General features: G+C 39.7%; 1 protein-coding gene across 1 annotated transcript in view; it reads right to left on the bottom strand.

Moving 5' to 3' along the window:
* Nucleotides 1-23,992, bottom strand: part of LOC140243720 (GTP-binding protein 10-like) — a 70,908-nt gene that overhangs the window by 4,789 nt on the left and 42,127 nt on the right. The window contains exons 6-8 of the mRNA XM_072323385.1: nt 22,921-22,973; nt 11,124-11,309; nt 8,719-8,836 (exon numbers count right to left, since the gene is read on the bottom strand). Coding sequence (XP_072179486.1) covers nt 8,719-8,836; nt 11,124-11,309; nt 22,921-22,973 — 357 coding nt within the window. The remainder of the gene's footprint in view (nt 1-8,718; nt 8,837-11,123; nt 11,310-22,920; nt 22,974-23,992) is intronic.

The following is a 23,992-nucleotide window of genomic DNA, read 5'->3' as shown; positions in this document are numbered from 1 at the left end:
CAGTGCAATTTTTTTTTTATTTATTTTTTTTTTTTTGGGGGGGGGGCATTAGGGGATGGGGGGCAGCTTTGAGAGCTGGGGTATGGTGTCCATTTGCACATTCCATCACACTGGTAATAATGCTTGCCAAGTACGCTGTACTTAAAAAGTTGACTATGCAGTTAAAAAACAACAACAAACAAACAAACAAACAAACAAACAAACAAAAAGACAAAAAACAAACTCAAAGGTCTATCACTTTTCAATCTGGATAAGAATATTTTTGAATATTCCTTAAGTTGGGAGGTTTGGGCACCATAGGGCCCTGAAGAAGAGCATGGTGCCAATTTGAGCAAATTGAGATCCTATCCCCCTAGGCATGCTACCTGCCATGTTTAGTGAAATCCTTTATATTGTTTTCAAGAAGAAGATGAAAATGTACAAAATAGGCCTGCATTTGGATCTCTCCCCCACCCCTCCACTTGGGGGGTGGGGGGGGGGGGGGTGGGGGGAAGAAACCCTGGATGGACAAACTTGAAACTACAGTCACTAATGTACTAAGTTGTAGTATTAACTTCACTTTATCACTTCTGGTTCTAGAGAAGAAGATTTGTAAATATTCCATAATTTGGGGGACTTGGACCCCCTAGGATCCCCAAGGGGAGCATGGTACCAAGTTGAACAAGGTGAGATCCTAAACCCCTCAGCATGCTGCAGTTGTACCTGCCAAATTTGGTGAAAATCTACTGTAAAACATGATATATTCGTGGCACGAAATTTTCACAAATTAGAGCCTATGGCCTTTTTTGCGGCATGAAATTTTTGTGAACTGCAACTGACATTGAATGCATATAGTTTAGACAAGAACTTTTGCGTACATTTTAATTTCGTGAATCTTGGCACTCGCGAAATTCACGAAATTAAAATGCATGCGAACATTTCTCGTTTTACAGTATCAAGGCGATTTCAAGAAGTCCCCTTGATAGATGTCCATGCCTAATGCTCATCAAGTGAACACGCACTTTTGGAGCTCTCTCCCGATACCCCGCAACCCAAGTATTCTATTAATATGAGTAACCCAAGAAACAGCAGGAAAGGGGCAGCGAAACATCAAAGACCAGATACTGGAACACTGCCCAGCCTGCTTCCCAGTATCCGGCAGCTGATGGACAGGCAGGTAGATAAAATTGAAGAACGTTTCGAAGTCATGGAACTGAAATTGGAAAAGCAAGTTAAGCGAATGGACTTAAAGTTCACAGAGCTTAAGGAAGCCATCATGTTCCAGGGGAAAGAAACCGAGGAGCTGAAAGCAAAAGGAAAAACTTTGGAGGCGAAATTGAAAGAAAAGGAAACAAGACTTCAAGAAGAGATAGACAGATTTTCTACCTATGTGGCGCGGGAGAATCTCATCTTTCTTGGCATCCCAGAGAAAGGTGTGCCAGGGGAGGAGGACACCCAACAAGTAATGCGTGAGTTTCTCATCAACTCTCTAAAAGTGTGCAACAAGGTGGAGGGAATTGAATATCAACGCATTCACAGAGTGCCTTCCAAGAACAAGTCTCAACCGATCAAGGCTCGCTATGTGCGCTACCTGGATAGGGAAAAAATCATAAAAATGAAAAAAATCTGAAAGGCACCAGCATGTACATTACACAGGATCTTCCACTTCGGATCTGTATGTCTCGGCGTGCTCAGATGCCAGTGCTGATTGCGGCATGGAAGGAAGGCAAGATGGCATACTTCTACAGCAAACCAGCAAAGCTTTTCATGGACAAGGTATGGCTGCCTATCTTGGAGCGGACAAAGTTTGTGGACAATCTTCGGGATGAGGCTGGCGGAAGAACAGCAACTTCAAGGCCCAAGTAGTCTGCACCTAATGTAAACCTTGTAGGTCTTTGGAGACTGACAGAATAATAATAATAATAATAATAAAAGGGCATTTATATTGCGCAGCTACTATGATGATATACTCTACTGCGCATTACAAAATGACATGCATACAAGAAATTCAAACAGAAAAGGGAAAGAAGTTTTTGAGTCAACAATTCATTAAGAAGGAACCCGAGACACAAGGTGCATAATATGTACACTGGTCTCTTGTGCTTTAGCCATGTTCAGTCGTCTATTTGGCAGAGAAAGTCTTCTACTGTATACGCTATATATTTCGCCGGGGTTTTATTTTTGTGAATTTCGCGATTTGGGAGCTATTCACGAAATTAACAACACGCGAAAATATTACCTTCCAAAATGAATCCCTTGCCTTGATGATACGAACATTTCAGTACTAGTATACCATGTCACGGCTTTCTGAACAGACCATACTGGCTAAGCTTGTTTACGTACATATAGCACGTCCACGTCTACTTACGAATACTGTAGAGAGCCAATCCATTATCGCAAGGGGACCACTCGTCACAAATCTAGCGCGATGGACTTGACCACTTCAAAAATGTTGAATTCTAACTTACTAGTTCGGAGAGTTTGGTAAGCTTTTTTTTTCATGCAGTGTATAACTAGTATCATTTTTATTTGTTAGTAAGTTGAAAATTCACACTTTCTTTGCCACTTCATATTTTCTCTGGTCCCCCAATCGCGAATTTAACCACTCGCGAAAATGTGTGACAGTGGCAATTCGCGAAATTTATGTACGCGAAAATTATAGCGTATACAGTATTTTGTATATGTAGGCCCTAATCTGTTTCAGCAGAAAGTTTATTTTGCGATTTTGGAGTGGCAATTTTTGTAGTAGTGGCACAATGGAACAGTAGCGTATTTTAAACAAGCGCAAATTAATACTGTCAGAGGTGATGTGAATATGACAACAGTTTTTTTGTCCCCCTTTCTTATTTTCAAAGTTAAAAGGATTGATTTCGTGTAATTTGATTTCTGTTAGCTGTATAGAGTAAAAAGTGGTAACACAGAATTTTAATCTGAACAACTGGAATTGAAAGTTTTGTATTATCTAAACACATGGTAAATAATGAAATCAAAGTTCTACGGAAATGTGAATGTGACGTATAATGACCCTTGACAGACTGTCAAATGATTTTTTCTTTTCTTTTTTTTTTCTTAACAAAAGATCCGCTAAATTCATCTGTTTTATGCAACTCTGATGGGTTATAAGACGGTACATATTGCCAGGTCTCCAAAACCTCGGCATGTTTTCCCTCACATGAACCCCATTTGTTTGAATGTAGAATTGTTAGGCAGAATCATTACATGGAAATGCAATGAGCTCTGTGCATGAATTTCACTTCATACAAACCCTCAGGAAATGCCATGCTTTTGCAGTGCACTATTTTTCTGTAAAAAAAAAAAAAAAAAAAAAAAACACACACAAATAAATTATACAAATCTAGAATGAAATCAGTCATAAAAAACCCGACCAACCCCCCCCCCCCTCAACCGAAACAAATCTAGGGCCTAGCTATCCTAAATATTAAATCCTACCAAAATCTGTCATACCATTTATAACTATCCTTCTTCAAATCCAATCCCCAACCCACCAACCCCTGATTAACCAAAGCCTTAATCATCCCACACCCACATTCACCAACACACACACACACACACGAAGGTTCGTTTTTTTCCAAAGCTTCATTATTATCCGCAACACACAATTCCCTGGACATACCTAGAGGTTCGTTGATCCAAAAATGAAATTCGGAATAATGAACCTTCGAATAAAGAACCTTCGGACTAAAGAGCCTTCAGAATAACGAACTTTTGCAATAACGAAATGTAACCCCCTCCCCACATACACACACACACCCGAACTGATACCACATTCCTTCCTGATGAAACGACTTCCCAATGTTGATAAATAAGACATAATGGACCGTATGCAGAAAAGCAGCATCCGCCCGCACGCAAGCACCACTCCGAATTCATAAACAAATCCGCCAAACAAACTCATCAAAGTCAAAGCTGCTGATAAAATCAATATCAACATTTATGCCAGCAACAGCTTACTAGGTATCCCTACCCACACGCAGCTAAAAAACACATACGCAAAAAGCTGACATAATAAACACATTCTTCCATCATACACACACACACACGCACAAACGGACACTAAATTATCATGTGCGCGCGCACATACACACTTCCTCGAAACCTCACCATGACTTTTTACATGGCATGTTTGCATGGATGTAGCCATGTTAGTTGTGTGTTAGTATTTCAATGACTATGTCCAGAACGATATTACCCAGCAAAATGTGCTTCGAGGGCGGGCGACAATCCGTGCCGCCAGCCCTCGTCACGGATTGTCGCCAGACGACAATCCGTGACGGGGGTGACAATCTGTGACGCCAACTCCGTCAAGGATTGTCGCCCCCGAGCAGGGGGCGACAATCCGTGTAGGGGCGACAATCCGTGTCGCAACATACGTACAGATATATTGTATTACGAAAGTGAAAATGGGTGTGGTAATATGAGGCGTCACTTAGCGTCGGCTCTCATTTCGGGCTCTCCATCTGGTGGAGTAGTGCCAACTGGTGATGAACTGTAGGAATGATTTAATGATATGGAAAATTTGTTTGAAAAGATTTGGTAAGATGGTGCATTTTCAGATTCTATAGCATTAATGTAATGGATGTTTGTTCCTTAATTTGTGGATCAATTTAATTTCCTTCCCTTTTATTAGGGGAACTCTTGTTTTAACTTCGACTTGACAAATAATTAGACTTCCATTGAATTTTAGTTTGGGTTCTGCAATTATTGATGGAGTGGGGGGGGGGGCTCCATTTTTTTGCATGTTCACTACTCATGAATAAGAGGTAAATGACGTGTAATAGGTTGTATTTCTTACTTGTTTTTGTGTTGTCCTTGTTTATTGTAGGGCCATGTTTCTACAATTCCAATGTAGATTAGAAGCCCAATGAGAAGAGACAGCTACCATCGGTGTATAGGCCTACATACCCTTGCTTTTTTCTCTTTTGAGAACTTATGTTCTTGCTGAAGAGTCAGTCTCATCAGGCTCAGCTACAGGCTCAGCTGCAGTTGAGCATGAGCCAAGATCTTCCACTAGAGGTGATTCAGTAAGGTTGAAATGCTCTTTTCAGGCCATTTTTAGCTGAAAATTTACTGACTGCCATGATATGTAGTGGATCATACTATTTAGAATTGTAGTGCTCAAGTGATAAGAGAGGATTTATCTCTACCAACCTGGCCTACATACCCTTTCTTTTTTCTCTTTTGAGATATATGCTCCTCTGAAATTGGAACTTACGTTCTTGTTGAAGAGTCAGCCTATTCAGGCTCAGCTGCAGTTGAGCATGAAGCTGTTACCAGGGTGTACCGCAGCACTACAACACTAAAAGGCCAAGATCTTCCACTAGAGGTGATTAAGTTAGGTTAAAATGCACCTTTAAGGTCATTTTTAGCTGAAAATTTACTGACTGCCGTGATATGTAGTGGATCATACTATTTAGAATTGTAGTGATCAAGTGATACGAGAGGATTTGTCTCTACCAACCTGGGCCGGCCATGTTTCTACAACTCCAGTGTTAGATTGGAAGCCCAAAGAGAAGAGACAGCTACCATCGGTGTATAGGCCTACATACCCTTTCTTTTTTCTCTTTTGAGATATATGCTCCTCTGAAATTGGAACTTACTTTCTTGTTGAAGAGTCGGCCTTAGCAGGCTCAGCTGCAGTTGAGCATGAAGGTGCTACCAGGGCATACCGCAGCACTACAACACTAAAAGTAGAACCGGGCTTGGCGATGAAAAGAGTTCATTGTGTAGAACGTGTGATTATTGGTGCTTTAATTCGTTGATTGTTGCACTAATAACTGAAAATAGTTTTAACTTAAGTCAACAAGAGAAACCCATCTCCTTTTCATGGCCACAGATTAATCAATACATTCATCTTTGAAGTGTTCCGAGCATACCAAAGAATATTCAGCCACATGCAGCTTGGCATTCCGCATGACACGAACTCGGCCGTGCCCGTCGGGTTGCACTGTCAAGTGGGGAAAAAAGTAAGCCAGAACACGTCTGAAATTTTCTTCCTTTTTCCTAGTTTAACATCAAATAATTTTATGAAACTGGTATTGTGGTCACTTTCGAAGACTATAATGTCCTAAACGTACTGTAGAAAAGAGAACATATCACATTAAAACTGCTTTAATTTGCCAAAAAATAATGCTCCCACTAACATCTTTCATGTGCGATTCATACGGATAGTGTATACACATTTAGCTTGGTCGATGCGGGCCAGCAGTGCCTAATATGACGTCACTGCGTATCATTATCATAAATTAGATCGAGAGTCATTTTCCGATTTTGGCGAGGAAGAGCTCTCTGAAACTGCTATTAGGGTACTTCTTCAGAATTACGTATATATAGTGGAAGACAAATGTTTTAATCTAGATCTAGAGAGTTTATCTTTCGAAAAATTGAAACAGTTTGAAATCTCATTTGAACTTGCAATCCCTCTTTAAACAGAATGATACTCAATCGTATCCACCCAGAAGTGGATACGAAGCTCCGGGCCAACCAAAATGGATTCAGAAAGGGCACGTCCACAACTAGCCACATCAGAAGTATTCTAGAGGGAGCCAGAGCAAAGAACCTCTGTGCTGCCATGGTCTTCATTGACTTCAGGAAAGCCTTTGACTCCAACGACAGGGGTATGCTCAAGGGAATCCTACTGGCTTACGGCATCCTACTGGCTTACGGCATCCCAAAGAAGACTGTTGACCTGATCTTCCTGCTCTATACCAACCCTACAGCTTCAGTCATCACATCTGATGGTAAAACAGAGTACTTCGAGATTCTTGCTGGAGTACTTCAAGGCGACACACTGGCTCCCTACCTCTTCATAATCTCAATAGATTATTGTATGTGCCTAGCATTAGAGAAGAAGCCAGATCTTGGATTTACTTCGACACCAGCGCGGAGCAGGAGAGTCAAGGCCAAGAAAATAAACAACACAGAGATTGCACACGACATCGCCCTGTTGACAGACACCGTGAGGGATGCGGAGGTGCTCATGAGAGAAGTAGAGGCAGTGTCTGCCAGTGTAGGACTAACGATGAACGAACAAACGACAAAATCGATCTGGTCGAGAATATCTATGAGCCAGAAGGGATCACAAGTATGGGCTGGCAGCCAATAGAGCTAGTGAATGACTTCATGTATCTTGGAGCCAAAATCAGAAACTCTGAGGAGGACATAGACACAAGAAAGAGGAAACCATGGGCAGCATGTCACAGCTCAAAAGCTGTCTGGAAATCAGACTTGCGGAGGGACCTTAATGTTCGTCTCTTCACCGCAACAGTCGAGTTAGTACTTCTCTATGGGTGTGAAACTTGGACTATGACAAGAAGACTCACTAAAATCTTAGATGCCTGTTATACAGGGATGCTCAGGATGGCTCTAAACATCAACCAGTATATGATGAGGATTACTAACTGAGAACTGTATGGGACCTTTCCAAAAGTTAGCTCCAAAGTAGCTCAGAAGAGGCTAAGGCTCGCTGGACATGCCCAATGACACCCTGAGCTAACACTACACTCAGTCTTACTATAGGAACCGCTACATGGGGGAGCGAGACGTGGACAGCCTCGACGCACATACGTAGACACACTCAGAAATGACACTGGTCTGCATGACACAAAGGACATTGTGAGTGTAATGGAGAACACAGAGTGCTGGAGGGACATCATCCATGGATCTTGGGAATACTACCCGACTTAAAGGTAGGGGATACCTTTTACAGACCTCCCAAAATGCAGCAAAACATTAAATATGAACCTCAGGGGACTTGTTTAGGCCACTGCTGAGAAATTTGGAAGTCAACAGTTATCTACAATTTGAATAATGCACAAAACTCAACTACTCAGTAGTTCTGTGTGTCAGCCACACTTAAGCCTTTTTGTTGCATTCTTCTGTATTTTTTTTTTTAATCTATAAACACAAATCTAAAAGTATAAGAGCTGATGTAATAACATATAGAGTGTGTGACAAGAATGTATATAGAAATGTTTGTAAGTTTTGATGAGCTTTCTTCACAAAATATACATGATGGACACACATGCAGTGCATGGGTCTGCAAAGGTAGCCTAGTAATGTACTGGAATTTACGGTGAGCCCCGAAAAAAATTCAATTCAAAATCTAACGGTCAATAAAAATGTACTAAATGTTACCTTCCACTTTCAATACTTTATGGGAGTTTCTAAAATGATACTCTCTTCAACATACCACTGTATTTATACAACTCTTCATTTAAGGCATGCAAATGGGATTCCCTACCTTTAAGTCAAGTAAGTCAAGTTATACCCTCCCCTCAGGCTCCAAGGGGCACCCCTGGATCTGCCATGAATAAACTTGAAACTACAGTCATCAATATACTAACTCATAGTATGAGCTTGAAACTACAGTCATCAATGTACTAACTCACTGTATTAACTTAGCTCTATCACTTCTAAATTGACAGAAGATTTTATTGGGGGTTTGGGTCCCCTCTGGGGGCCCCCCAGGGGAGCATAGTGCCCATTTGAAGAAATTATGATCCTATATCCCATGTTTAGTGAAAATCCATCATGGGGTATTCGAGAAGATGAAACTGTAAAAAGCTTACACATGCTGGATGCACGCTGGACAATGAGTGATCGCAACAGCTAAATAGCAGTAATGCAGATACAAACCAAGACACTTGTAATTAATATTATCATCACTGCCATCAGATACTTTTTTTTGCAATATTAGAACTATGCAATTCACATACTCACGCTTATGAAAACAGTCCATGAAGTCCTGCATTTTGTCATCAGCTCCTTCCATGTCCATCTTGTTCAAAGCAAGGATTGCTGGTTTTTGCTTGAGCTCAGGCTTGTACAATTCAAGTTCCTATTATGAGAAAAATAATTGGAGCCTTAAAGGGGAAGTCCGGACGATTATCAGCCATTTCCCGTGTAAAGAACAATATTTCATGAACCTATTACCCTATTCCCCGACGAGAAAAGACCATCAGACACATTTACTATGATTATTTAAAAAAATAAGGTAATTCTTCATGTTCGAATCCGTCGCGAGCAGCCCTTCGTACTATCTGTCCCAGTATGCATTGCGCGTGACGTCACAGACTCACTTTCCTCTGCAGAGCACCGCGAGCGCAGCCCAGCTACGCATCGATCTCCCATTGCACTGCTGACTGCGGCGCGGTATCTGCATGCTTGCCGAGGTCTGCCTAGTTGGCGCTACTGCAGGAGTCCGTACACTGTTTTAGGAGTGCTGTTGCCAAATGCTGTATTCCTTTATTCAAATGATCTTTGGTATATAACTATATAAAATCCGTCAAAGATTAATGTAAAATAGTTGCAATGTTATAACATTTTCATTTTATTGAAATATTATATATATTGTAATACTACCGTACTTATTAGTGTCCACCCCATCATTTACAATTCATTGGCTATTGTTGTCATTAGAGTGATCAGGCATACATGTACGTCTGCTGCCAAATGCTATCACAATCCGCGATCGTTTTTTTTTTTTTTTTGACTTCTGAGTGTGAACAATCTGAAATCAGTATGTCAATTTCAGAATTATTGCCTCTCTTGTTGTCCGAGACTGTTGAGTATGTTTGACGGTGGTGAATTACGACAGTATAACTTGAACCGCGGAAGAAACGCCAGAGCCAGCTTCATCATAGTACCGCCGCGCCGCTGGTTACTGCGACCAGCAGCCCCATACACATAGCGTAATGGGACTGCGTACTGTAGCATTCAGGATCATGATAAGGTAGCATCGCGGATAAATATCAACTTAAATTCGAAATATTTTTTCAATTTGAAGACTTAGCAGTAAAGTTAAAGTATTGACAAGAGGTTTTGGGCAACGTTTGGTTCTGCCAATAGTCCCTTTCTGTTCAAATTGATGACTTAATGTGACTCGGTTGAGAGGAACCTTGGAGAGCTACACTGAATTATTGACGGCCAGCACAGGCGCACACACAAAGAGACATAGATCTCTTTGCGTACTCATCACACGCGCACAATCAAATCCATTGACGACCGGCTCTCCCAGGCTCCTCTCGACCGAGTCACATTAAGTCATTAATTCGAACAGAAAGGGACTATTGGCAGAACCAAGTGTTGCCCGAAGCCTGTTGTCAATACTTCAACTTCACTGGTAAGCCTTCAAATTGAAGAAATTTTTCGATTTTAAATTGATATTTATCCGCGATACTACCTTATCATGATCCTGAATGCTACAGTGCGCAGCCCCATTACGCTATGCGTATGGGGCTGCTGGTTGCAGTTACGCCGCCGATGGGGAGTATGACGAGGCTGCATCGAGTAGTATATGTAAGTTTTGACGACAAACTTTGGAGAGCCATCTTGTGCACCTTTCCCGCTCATTTTCTGGGTTCGGAATGGCAAAAACAAACTCTTCTTCTGGCCATCACCCGGTTTATTAGAACACCCAAACGCTTCACACATCGCCATTTTCGAAGTGAAGCAATAGATCATGCCGCGTGCATCCGCTGCATGGCTGGAACCACTGCTTGCTCGGCCCGTATCGCCGTTGCTCAAGCAGGGCTCCCCGAGCCAGCTGACGCTCCAAACAAAAAGCAAGACGCTCCAAACAAAAAGCAATGTGATGCTAATACGTCACGAGGTCACGTGATCTTTCTCGCCGGCATACAGAAATTGAACAGTTACAATTCAAAATTAGTGATGCTAAAAAATCGATTGTGACAAGTTGGGAGGGTATTTTTCAATGAAACTTAGTCATTATGGTCCTTGATTTATGTAGATTATGGTGAAATTTATTCAAAATCGTCCGGACTTCTCCTTTAATCCCACCTTGCCTGTAGCAAATATTTCACCATTCGTTTCTATTTTCACAGGAATTCATAGAAAGTTTTTTTTAAATTTGCCTTGTTTTTATATCAATGTGTGCCCAAAAGAACAACATGTGATATCACAAGCACAAGAAATAACAAGTCTAATGACACAGACAATGATACAACATATTTTGACATATCAAGAGCTCTATGAGAACAGGACATTGATCTCTTGCACATATGTACAATTCCTCAGTGCAAAATAAAATGCTGGATTTTAGCAAGATGCTGGAATATTTCCAATATAAAAGATATTGACATTTCTCTGCAAAATCCGTAATTTACCATGTTCAGTAGCACAACAGTTTCATATGCACTCCGAAAGGCATGCTTGGGTGAAAGGCGGAATCCATGGATATCACCCACAAAGAGGAGAAGTTTGGTGCGCTCTATGTGGCGGAGAAACTTGTGACCCATACCGCTGTTGACATGTGATCCCTCTATTAACCCAGGAAGGTCTGCTACACTTATCTGAAGGAAAAGAATGCAACGAAAGTTAGGTGTGTGAGTATGTACATATCACCAATGACACATAATAAGCAAGCTGCCAGTTTCTCAATTCACATACTGCCACGCTGCCATGTATGCTACCAGAGCACACACCTACAACTATCCAACTTATGAGTCTGGAGGAATGTTTACGTACCAATATGTTGCTTCAGTGAAAATACTCTTAATACTACACAGTCAATGTACATTCCTAAATACAGGTGTAAAACTCAGTCTGTAAGTACTGACTTGGTATGCAACGGAACAGTAATTTCAAATAGCTCATTTGAGTAAAGTTTATTGCAAAGTAGAATAAGATGTAACTTTTTTTTCAGGCTGATATGCAATTTTATGCATCAGAAGTACTGTATTCAAATTATAATGACTTTGATTATCCTGCTATTAAGCCTATATTATTTTGGGGAGATACTCCTCCAGTACTCAGTACTTCAATATTGTAGATTGAGGACATTTTATTTGAAGAGGGAGAGCATTTGTAGGGATGTATTCTGCTCATGTCAAGATGATCCCCCCCCACACACATACATGTTCATGGTGTAAATCAAGGACTATGTGTAGAAACAAATGGAGTACTTTTTTGAGGAATATGACATTCAAAATACATTTTCACATCATAACTGACAAGTTCATTTTGGACAAATTTGTTAAGACTTGTTTACCAAAGTTTGAACAAATCATGGACTTTGCATCCTTACATTTAAACTGCAGACACACATGAGTTTGCAAACCTTTGGGAACCAAGGACACATACCTTTAATACTAATTTCACATGGAAGCAAGGACACAAACTGTCCTAACTTTGCTAGGAAACCTAGGCCTCATGCTTTACATATCTTCCCAGGGACCAATGACACATACTGCACTAAGCTTACTAGGGAACAGAGGACATCTACAACTTGTACTATACGAATCTTGCCAGGGAACCGAGGACACATGCTCTATTAGCCTTGATATGGAACCGAGGACACAAGTCATTAACCTTGTTGAGCACTGTGGAACTGGGATAACCTTCCTATTGAACCAAGGCCCAAAATATACTTATCTTCCAAATGAACTACGGACACATATTGTTGTAATCTTCTAAGGGAAATAAGGACACATACTGTAATAACCTTTCTAAAGAACCAAGGACACATAGGCTTACTGTTATGTTTCTCAAGAACAGAGGATACTATACTGTAAAAGCTTTCCTACGAAACTGAGGAACCATACTATACTAATCTTCCTTCAAGAAGGAACCAAGGACACAAACTGCAATAACCTTTCTATTGAACCAGGGACTGAAAATGTATTAATCTGCAATATGGAAACAAGGAGGAATGCTATACTAACCTTCCTAGGGAACAAAGGAAGCATACTAGATCAACCCTTCTACGGAAGCGAGGACACATTCTGTACAATCCGTAGGAAACCAGGGGCATCTAATATACTAATCTCTTGACGGACTGAGGACACTTACTGTAATAACCTTCTAATTGAAACTAGCTAGAAATGTACATTGCCGCGCAAATACGATAGTATACAAATAGTGAATGGTCACGAGTGCAATGGTACAAGATTTCGCACGAGGATCAACCCTTCTATGGAAGCGAGGACACATTCTGTACCATCCGTAGGAAACCAGGGGCATCTAATATACTAATCTCTTGACGGACTGAGGACACTTACTGTAATAACCTTCTAATTGAAACTAGCTAGAAATGTACATTGCTGCGCAAATGCGATAGTATACAAATAGTGAATGGTCACGAGTGCAATGGTACAAGATTTCGCACGAAGTGAAAGATAGAGGCGCTCTATTCAACGAGGCGAAGCCGAGTTGAATAGTGCGCCTCATCTTTCACCGAGTGCGAAATCTGGTTCCACTGCACGAGTAAAGACCATACACTATTTGTTTTATACAATACCTCGAACGTCAAAAGATTTGGTACTCACAGATTCTTGAATTTAGCACAGAAATGGCAACCATTTTTCATGAAAGACAAATGAGTAGCCTCACGGTCACAGTCACTGTATAACACTACATTGTGTACGTGCGCACGTACGTACATGCGAAACGAAGTTGTTTACAAAAATGAGTGACAAAAGTACCCGCTTGTAAGCACGCTTGTAATTGTTGAGTGTGCACAGCACGCTCTTTTTATTGTGACATCAGAGCGCCTGCAATAGAACATTTTGGTCGAACCAAAATTGCACGGCTGAGACAGCCAGAGCGTGCAACAGAACGTTTCCCTAAATGTCACGTGATGGGCAATCGACCAATCGGATAGCTACATTCTAAATAGGTGCTGTATAATATCCCCTGGCACTAGCAGCAGCTTTTGCTTCATCTTCACGTTTGAGCGAGGGACAAAGATCCCCTCCCCTTCTTCAAACATAAATGTGAATATTGTGAAGACTATATAGGTGCAGCTTCACAAAACAATATTTATGTAATTAGAGTATAATGCATCTGTATACAAAATTCAAAAGTACTATCTGAAGATATGTCACCTGCATGCAGAGTGGCTACAGGATAGCCGCTAATGCCCCAGTCACACAGTTGCTCAAACAATGCTCTGCGTCTGGCGTTTCATCGTAAAAAGCGTAATTTTTAAATGGACTTTTTGGACGCAACGCTGGACGCAGAGGATTGTTGGAGCGACTGTGTGACAGGGGCTTAAAATGTGATATTTGACCATGTATAAGGAACATCAGGAGGCCAGAGCATTAAAAACTGTGGAAGAGTAAACTATGAGGTACACTATACCCGGTATATAATTTGGAAGAAGTCAGTCTGAAATAGGACTGTCACGTGCATGCAAGACAGCAACCAATATGTGGCATTTGACCTGTAAATGATGGAACACTGGGGGCAGCATCAGAATAAAATTAGGTAAAGTACATGTATGGTATTCCTTACAAATCTGAATGGAATCAACTGAAAAGAAAAAAGGTGATTGCTGACGAGGAAGCAAGACAAGAATTAAAATGTGATATTTGTCCCTGTAAAAAAAAAAAAAAGATCCATAAGAGCATTACATTAAGTAAAGACCATCCAAAAATCTATCGACTTGTAGCTCATATCATGGTAGACCTTCATACCAAATTTGAACAAAATCCTTTAAGAACTGTAGCCTATAGAGTGCACACAAACCATCCACCAACAATATGACCTTGACCCTATAAAAGATGGAACATTAGGGGCAGCAAATCCAAAATCTGTAGGCTTGTAGATTATATCATGGTAGACCTTCATACCAAATTTGAACAAAATCCTTTAAGAACTGTAGCCTATAGAGTGCACACAAACCATCCACTACCAACATGACCTTTGACCCTATAAAAGATGGAACACTAGGGGCAGCAAATCCAAAATCGAGAGGCTTGTAGATTATATCATGGTAGACCTTCATACCAAATTTGAATAAAATCCATCAAGAAATGTAGCCTTTAGAGCAAGAAGAAGAAGAAGAAGTAAGGTCATTTGTACAAATGTGTGGCGCTCCGACAAAATGAGTCATAAGTCGCACGGGAAGTTTTCCCGTAATGACCCGAAAATGAAGGGGAAGCACTGCTCGGGTCGAAATTTTTTTAGGACGGATTTTGATTCCTTGATGTTTTATCTATTTGTACAGAAAATTTCAGCGTGTTAAAATGAGTACAAGTGTCCCAAATCACAGTTTTTCTGAGACAATTTTTTTTCGGTTACATTTTTTTCAAACGCTCGCCTTTGCGTTGCGTTTCCCACCTATTGTTCTTGCCCGATTGAAACTCCGCCTCCGTTGCTAGAGCGCATGCTAATGAAGCATTGCTCTTGACCCCATTGAAGACAAAACAAAGCATGGTGCGCGCGGCGAGGGCTTTAGAATTACGCAATAACAGTGAGCTGACCAAGGCTATCGATTGCATGACCAGCGAGTTGCGTTCGATACATGCACTACATTTCATGAAGTGGTGTTTGATGTGACGCACAAATCGCGCTGAAAAAATTAATTTCGACGAACGATCACGCAAAATTTATGATACTTTATCAATGAGCTAATACATGATCACATATCGAACTTGAAACCTCTTTACGCGTGTGTGTACTTTTACAACGGTTATTGGCCTCATTAATGAATTCATTCAAATAATTATAACTTTCGTTCCCTGGTATGTGACTTGCTGTTTAAAGTTCATCTTTGGAGATATAGTAGGACCTAAGTTGTCAATTATTCTCGGGGTTTTTTTGTTTTGTTTTGTTATAAAGTAGGCAATTTGTGTGATAATTAGCCAAATGTATGTACTACGTACTATTATTTCCCTGGTTAATAAAACTTATTCCCCTATTTCTTATGATGTTTTGGGCCGTGACGGCATGGAGAGAAATCGGAAGGCAAACATTATTAATGCCCAAATAGATCGTGTTCCCTTTGGAGGATATTCTGACTCTTGTCATCTGTGTATTTTTTAGAAGTAGGACCTATTTGAGAAAGTGACAGAAAGCTGTGTCGCTACTCAAAAGTGTGCTTCTTCATTTTGTTTGTTTGTTTTTTTTTATCAAAATGTTTGTAATGATAGCTGCTTGTCGTGTATTGCGTGTAGCTGACATGTGAGAGGTCAAGTCTGCAAAGAATTTGGCTAACAGCTTTGCGAAGTAGCAGCGCTAATTGCCCATTGAATTGCGTATTCTGAGGAATTCCGAATGAAAGAACGGGGACGACACTGTTCACGCCTTGTATCCGAGTAAATCCCGCATCAACGAAGCCTTAAACAATGAAAGGTAAACTTCCTGCTATCTAGGGGTGGATAATCACGCAACCAGTATTCTTTCTTCGCCATTGATAGCAGAATCAGTAACGTAATGGAGGAACAGTGTTGGGGGATCGGCATTATGTCTGCTAATTTGTAAAAGATTTTTTCAGTCCCCTTTTGTGTTCAGAACCACAGTCAGGGACGCTAACTTACTTTATCTCCTACAAGCTATCGTTACTATCTTAAAACGTGAATTTTATGAAAGGTCAAAAGTGATTGCGGAATCAGTTCTTCTGCGTGACACCAGGCTTTTATAATAGCATACCAAGCTTAAACCGTTTACCTGTATAGAAAAGGCGGGAATACACACTTATCGCAATCATCCGGATTTGAGAATTACACACTCTACTATTTTTCTTCATCTTTCCCCCGACAAAGACCATGGTAATTCAAAACAAACAAACAAACAAACAAACAATCAAACAAGCAGTTGCATTATATCAGAACGTACAGAATTTTTGTGTTTCATGTAAGTATAGGTCATCTCTTGATGTATAGTAGGCATTTGTTGTCATTTTTACAGCGTTTCCTAATAAATGCCTATACAATGTACACAGCGAAAACCCAACACAACTTTTATCAAGGAGGGAAGGGAACTTAAATTTAAATATAACATAGTTTACAGAAATCAGACATGTAAATAAGGCAATCACATACATCCGTATGGCCGATTGTAATCTCTTACTTTGATTATCAAACATTATCGCCTGCATTTACGTGCTTTTTCTAATTTCTTGAACTTTGCCTCATTTTCTCTTTTTTTTTAAACAATTGCTAGCAACATTTAAAAATCGTAACACAGTCTGCTATCCCTCAATATAATGTTCCATTTGATTCGTCACTTATTGTTGGTCGGGTGACGCCAAATTTTGGAATATCGAGCGATGATACATGGCATTTTGTTTGTTGGTTTTCGTCTCATCGCTCAAAAGAATTTTGACTACGATTACAGAGGTATCATCTACAAGACTTAACTGATGGTTTACAGAAGTGATCATCAATTCAGTAAGGATTAGTCAAGTCATGAATTCACTTTACCCAGCATGTCTAATCGAACTACGACATTGTTGGGGTAACCGCGCCTTTTTAATCTCATAGTTCAAACTTATTCTTGACATAATCAAAACAAATAATTCTTTACATGATTTCTCAAAATACTCAAAAGAAGGCCTAAGTCAAAACTTTCTACAAAGATTGCATACGGCAATCTTTACTGGCCTAAACAAGTTTTCTAGAGCTATCAGTTCCCCCTATGACGATGACTTCGATTGCGTTTTGAACTTGTACCGAACTACTTTCAAAACAGCTATTACATTTATAGTTCGATTAATGAACCAGTCTTTTGAATTCATAACCAACATTCGTAATCGTAACCATACAGTAACATAATACTTTCAACAAAAGTTGGAAAATGTAAATGCTATAATAATAGCGCAAAATAAATGAGTAACGATTATCTTCATACATTCTAATTCCTAAGTGATGTCGCTATGAAAATGACACATGGTTTGACTACTGCTTCAAGTAAATAAGAGTAAAAAGGAATGGGATATACTTCTAATGATTGTACCACGCCGTACAATGCATTCCACTGTATTTAGTAACGTTTGATTACGTTTCTGTGCGCTTTACGTACGGAAAATAAAAGGCAGATTGATGCTATTAACATGCTAACACACAGCGCATTCAAAATGTTTTTTTTTTTTTGAAATACACCGTGTACAATATAATGTTTTAGAATACGGTTTGAAACTTTGAATTTGCGAGTCCTTTATAAAGTTATAAGGGTTATGACATTATCAAGCAAAAATTAAAGTATTTAGGGATTCGGATTTGCGCAGAAGACTAACAGTGCTATATATGGCAATCGTTCGCAACAGAGACAATCCGCTTCAATAGATATACAATGTAATTCCGTTTTCATGAATTGAAAGAGAAACGAAAAGAAGTCAACTTTTTAACTTCATTTAGCTTTCTCACCAATTGAACTTGATTTGATCTGCCATGCATGATATTGCTGTGTGTTCTATTAATTCTATTAAATTATTAAATTGGCGTGCTTGTTTTTTTATGTAGAATATTACAGGTAAGTGTAATTCATTGATGTTCATAATGTTTGTACATATGGCGTGTTCGTTGTTTTGTATTTTCATTTCTATAATATATCATGTGTTCGTTCATTATCTGATTCTGACCACGAAAATATGGTGACTGCTTAAATGCGGAGTATGTACTGGAAAACTAATGTCTCCTGCAGTATAGACAAACTAATTTCTAGTCTATCCCCGCTTGAAATGGAAATGAAATAAAAAAAAACCACGAAGTTCGACTTTCAGCAGATTTCAACCGTTTTGTATAGTGCCTGATTCATGTAATGGACGCAATTCTTTAGCACATAAGCAATCACACAACTTTCGGGAATACTGATTGTATCTCATGGAAGAAAACTCGTCTCCTTGCCTGAATTTTAGCTTCTTCCTTTTTAAGCTTGCTGGAAAGATATAGTTGAACATCAATTGCAATCATAAAGAGAGGCACATCCTTAAAAATAGGCACAGGAGTACTGAGACACACTACGAAATAAAAACGGGCCTTTTATCACTATTAACAACGCACGACATTGAAAGGCTTTTTTTTTTCTTCCCGGGGGGGGGGGGGGGAATTAATACAATTGATTATTCTGAAGGTTCGTTAATCACACAATGAAATATGGTTCGCTATTAGCTTAGGTTCGTTAACAAGAAAATTAAATGCGGTTCCTTTTCTGGTGGTTCCTTTACCCGAAAGTAATCAAGCAATCATTTATTCTAATAAGGTTTGTGAATACAAATCGAAGTGAGGATGGCCTAAGTATTAATTCCAAATATTTGTCAGTATAATTATTTATACTCCACTTCTCAAATGCAGAAAGATTGTAACCACAAATGTGATGTAAAAAACAAACATTAAGCTTAAGCTACAAGTTAATGGTTCTTTATATGCTATGGTATTACAAAAGTGACTGAGAATAAGAAGTATATTTATGATACAATCATTATAAACCCAGCGTGAAGCTGTCAAGCCTACATCAACCTTTGCTTCTGATACGTATAATATGTGCAGCATTGGCAAGCGTGATAAGCGATAATTACTGTGCATGCAACGCCTATAAAGAAAATGTGCCTAATATGGCGGGAATTCAGAATGTTACGGCTGTATACAGCTGCAGCAGAACAGACGCGAAAGCAGTCTTTGATGATCTGCAACATTACGACTATGTGCGTAATTTGAGGGTTTTTAGTACACGCAAAGAACACGATCTCAAAAGACGACTATCGTTAATTAACTTCATTGACTTTTTCTACCGATGCAGCTGTCTTTTGAACCCCCGCCTACAATAGGTTCTCAGGTTCTATTTAGGTATTGGTACTTGCTAAACACATCCTCTTTAGTTTCCATTGACGACAACATGGGAGGAGAATGGAAGCGATCAACGCCCTCGCTATAAGATGCTTCTCGTAATACGCATTGCGTGCCTTTTTTTCCTTCTACTGTTTCCTATTGTTTGTGAGTTAAAAACTTGCGGCAAACAACACCGCAGCCGACACACAACGCATACCGACTCATTCATGCGGCGGCAGCGGCACGGACACAAACGCGCCGAAGTTTACATTCGGGCTGCCGTATTGGTCAGAATCGTTAATGATAGACCTGTCCTGCGATTGGTTAATTATCTTACACACCCAAGCTATCGCCTTATACGGTAGTGCGTGCGATGGAGCGTAAACGCCGTCGCTAAGCAGGACTGTTATATTGTTTCGTCCCGTGAAAGAAACAGGTTGTGAGCTTGAACATAGCCTGAACTTTGAGAGCGATTTTCTCCGTTATTTAGAAAATGGACTGACATCATAAGCGTAGTTAATATTCGTTTTTATGATCTATAGGGATGTCGAAATGAGTTGTATTACATATCAGTGTAAAGCTTAGAGTCTGTAGAATTCACATATAGGCATAACTACGATTTCATTTTTTGCGACTTCTGACTCATTCCGACGGAGCGCATCACAAATGTGCACATGGAATGAATACGAGCTAGCTTAAAAGAAAACTCTACTGACATTTTCTAATTGTCTGATAATTCTAATCTACATTTTTTGATGCCTACAACTGGAAAGATAGGATTCTAAAACCCAGGATAAGCCTGTAATGATTTTTTGAAAAAAAAAGAAAATGAGCAAGCCAAGGAACGATCCACACAATTTGGCATACATCACAGGTGCCACCCTCCGACTTTAGCAAAACAAACTACACATGTCAATTTACTGATGAAATCTCACATGAAGTACTGCAAAAACTGTTATTTAATAAAATTGCATTATGGAGCTGAAATAAACATGTTAATCAATATTAATTAATTTTTAAAAGGAATCTCTTCAAAAGCTTTTTATTTAGATAATATTTGTGGGGAATATTCCAGATATGCAAAATGAAATTGGCATCATTGTTCGAACGTGCTGCCCATAGAAAACTGTGTGTAAGTAACATTGCACTAACTATAATGCATTGATGATGAGCGATAATGGTTCGACAGTTCAAACTTATCTAACGAAGATGAGGACTGAGTGATAGTCAACGGCAATCACGGTTTATGCCTAGTTAGAAGAAAACGGCACCCAGTACACATAGACTCTAGACTAGAACTAGGACTACTGAGCAGTCAAGGACCGAGTAGATTCTAACGTTACGTGGCAGTTCAAGTCTTGATGAGTAGGCCCCACACTCACTCGCCGCCCCGTCGACAGCTGTACGTGCACAGCGCTAATAGGCACAGCGTAAACGTTATAGTATACATACCCCTGCTGCCAGAACTTGAAGAAAGTCCAGACGAAAGTCTAGACTCCAAGGTCTAGCGTTGCCGTTAGATCTAGGCCCTGTTGTAATATGATGAGACAAATCTTTCAAGTAATCGGGAGCAAAAAATTAATTTATAAATTATTTGAGCTAAGTCGAATGAAAAATATAGTTCGTAAATCACACAAATCGCCAAAATCATGACATTTTTTAGTTTAGTTGCCGCGTAAATTCCCCGTTCGCAAAGTACTAGTCGGCTAACTTCAGTTCTCGATTGTGCATGTCGCGTTTACCATGATCTCTCGCAAAGAGTGAGTTTTTTTTTCAGTGACGACTTGAAAGTCGGCGTCAATATTGATACTTCTTAATTACCGATTTCGTTCAAATATAAGACAGTATTTTGAAATATGCTTAGAGGTATATCCTGTAATTTTGGTGCGATTTGGCTCAGCGAAATTTGAGACAGCTGCATGAATAGGACAGTACACAAGTGCTGCCTGCTAGCTAAATTGGGCCTAAGCGTCGTCTGCTACTTGGTACGATTTAACGCACGCGTATGCGAGAGCTTGTAATCAGTGATATAGTTGGCACCTGTGACGTCACGACATCCGGGCTCGTCAGCTCATTAGCATAATTCTCACCCAAAAAGTTCAATTTTTAACATGAAATTACGGGCTTAATCGTTATGAAATTTTGATTCTGTTTGCACCGCTGGGTCTTTTAGAATTAAAAGAACAACATATAAAAAAATGAAAAACCGGTACAATGCCCTTTTAATATTGGACTGAGGCACATTGCTTCACCCGAGTCGCCTTTGTACCTTCCAACTAGGTCAAGTTTAGATGGATTATAAAATGCTGAGTTAACAATTTATTAAGTTACAGTAAGTGAATGGGCAACTAAAGGGTTAAGAATGATTCTTAACAAGTGTAGTTGACATTCAACCATGGGAATTAACTCTTTATGTGCCATAGTGGAAACGCCCTGTGTGCCACATTATTCTGAGACACCAACGTAGTCATGCCTTTGGAAAACATTTTGTCTTTCAAATCTATGTAAATTTTATGGATTTCTGTTAAGCTTGACATACAGTGATCAAAGCTGTAGAGAAAATACCATGGTCTGTTGTAATGTAAATTGTATGACAAATGTATGACTGTTTTTCTTTCAAATGACCAGTAGTTACATTGTTGTACAGGCACAACTTTTGCAAACAAAACAGTGACAGAAACTTAGAATTTACATGTAAATCCAGTCGGGAACACTGCTTACTAGTCAATCACCACATAAAATGCAAGCTATTATGTGAGAGGAGCGGAATCGCAAGAAACGCTTTTATTGTACTGCCGTATTTTGTGATTTATTGATTGATTTGGGCGGGTTTGCGTGTTTGAGCAGAATATGCGAAGTTGGCACACCGTCGACTGAGTCTGGTGTGCGAATGTGGCACATAAAGAGTTAATGGGGACAAACAGGCAAAAAATGTATGAGTATCGCATCAGAGATACTGCTACAACTCACTGGAATACACAGCTCTGGAGAGCTACAAAAGGATCCTGGACGAGAGAGTAATACGAAAAGGGCATTTGATCAAAACATCACTCTAGTTTGAACTTGCCACATTTCTAAAGCTGTCTCTGTGAACTTTTTTTTTTTGGGGGGGGGGGTGGGGGAGGGGGAGGATTAAACACATCTACAGTTAGATTCAGTGACTACGGGTGGTGATTAGTATCCAGATCTTCAGTCAACTATCAATTTAATCCACTAAAAGACTTTAAACCAGTTTTTCAGTATTTCAGGTGAGGATATTAGGACATTGCATTCAAGGATGCCTTCTGCAGGCTTGGTACATAGTCAAGGAAATTGTTCCCTTTACCTAAAACTGACCAGAGATATTGTTGACATCAACTCACATGTAAATGAGATATGTACCAATGGATTAAGTCTACATTATACTGTATCTTACCTGCCGCTTGTCATCAAACTCCACTACTCCAACTTGTGGTCTTATTGTAGTGACTGAAACGAGATATAAAGAATACAATGAAAGTCTGTCTTGAAACATGTCATCAAAATTTGCCACATACTATATCTAGGAGAATAAAATCTTCCTACGCACTTTTGATTGGAAATTGATTGACTCTGCACATGCAACAGAATTTCAAAGGATCATTGCTTTTCGAAAGATTAACAGTGAACGAGATATGAAACTTGTCACTTGAGATGAGTTAAGTGATACACTTGGGGTCATCAGATAGTGGTTGCCCACGATCGATACATCTCAACCTGTTCCTTGCAGGAACCTGGTACTCAGTATATCAGGTTCCTGTAGAGTCAAGTGATAAGACGGTCAGGTGCGCATTTAGTCAACTAACGGGAACCTGGTATACCAGGTTCCCAAAATAGACAAGAGTGCCTGCATTCATGGCCTAAATTTATGTTCATTTGTGTTATGCTTCCCAGAAAAATGGCTTTGAAAGATTAGAGTTTCTTCTATCAATATCGGTTTTCTTTTTATATGAAAACTGCATGTATCACAGTATTAACTGCCTTTTTTCAAATGTAGTCTGCGCTTATTTTGCGATAAAGCTTGCATGAAGATGTACATAGCGATCAAGGCTGAGCTCCGCAGATTTTCGTGTTTGCTGTCCCCATTCAGGTGCCTCTTTTGCGTAGAACAAAAGAGTTTGTGAGCCCATCAGAGCATGTTCTATTCATACCTCGTGTCCGATCAATATTTTGCATTGTTCGATGGCACATGTAGTTACTGTGGAAAGGGGATATAGGGTACCGCTTGACTGGTTTTGCACAGGGGGATTACCAACCTATCCCTTCTCCGTCGGACCTGCTAATAGTAGGCTTGCTAAGGGCGAAAAAAAGGGTGATCGCTGCATTTTATAGTACAAATGTCCTATTTGGCACACATGTTCCTCTGTACAATTGGAATTTTTTCATCTAAAGAGACAATCTGTATCTATGCAAATAAGCCTTAATTTGCATAATTTATGCAAAAATACATAAAAATTATTAAAAAATAT

The sequence above is a fragment of the Diadema setosum genome, chromosome 20 (genome assembly GCF_964275005.1).
Source record: "Diadema setosum chromosome 20, eeDiaSeto1, whole genome shotgun sequence".
NCBI lineage: Eukaryota > Metazoa > Echinodermata > Echinoidea > Diadematoida > Diadematidae > Diadema > Diadema setosum.
This window is presented reverse-complemented; position numbering and strand designations above follow the sequence as displayed.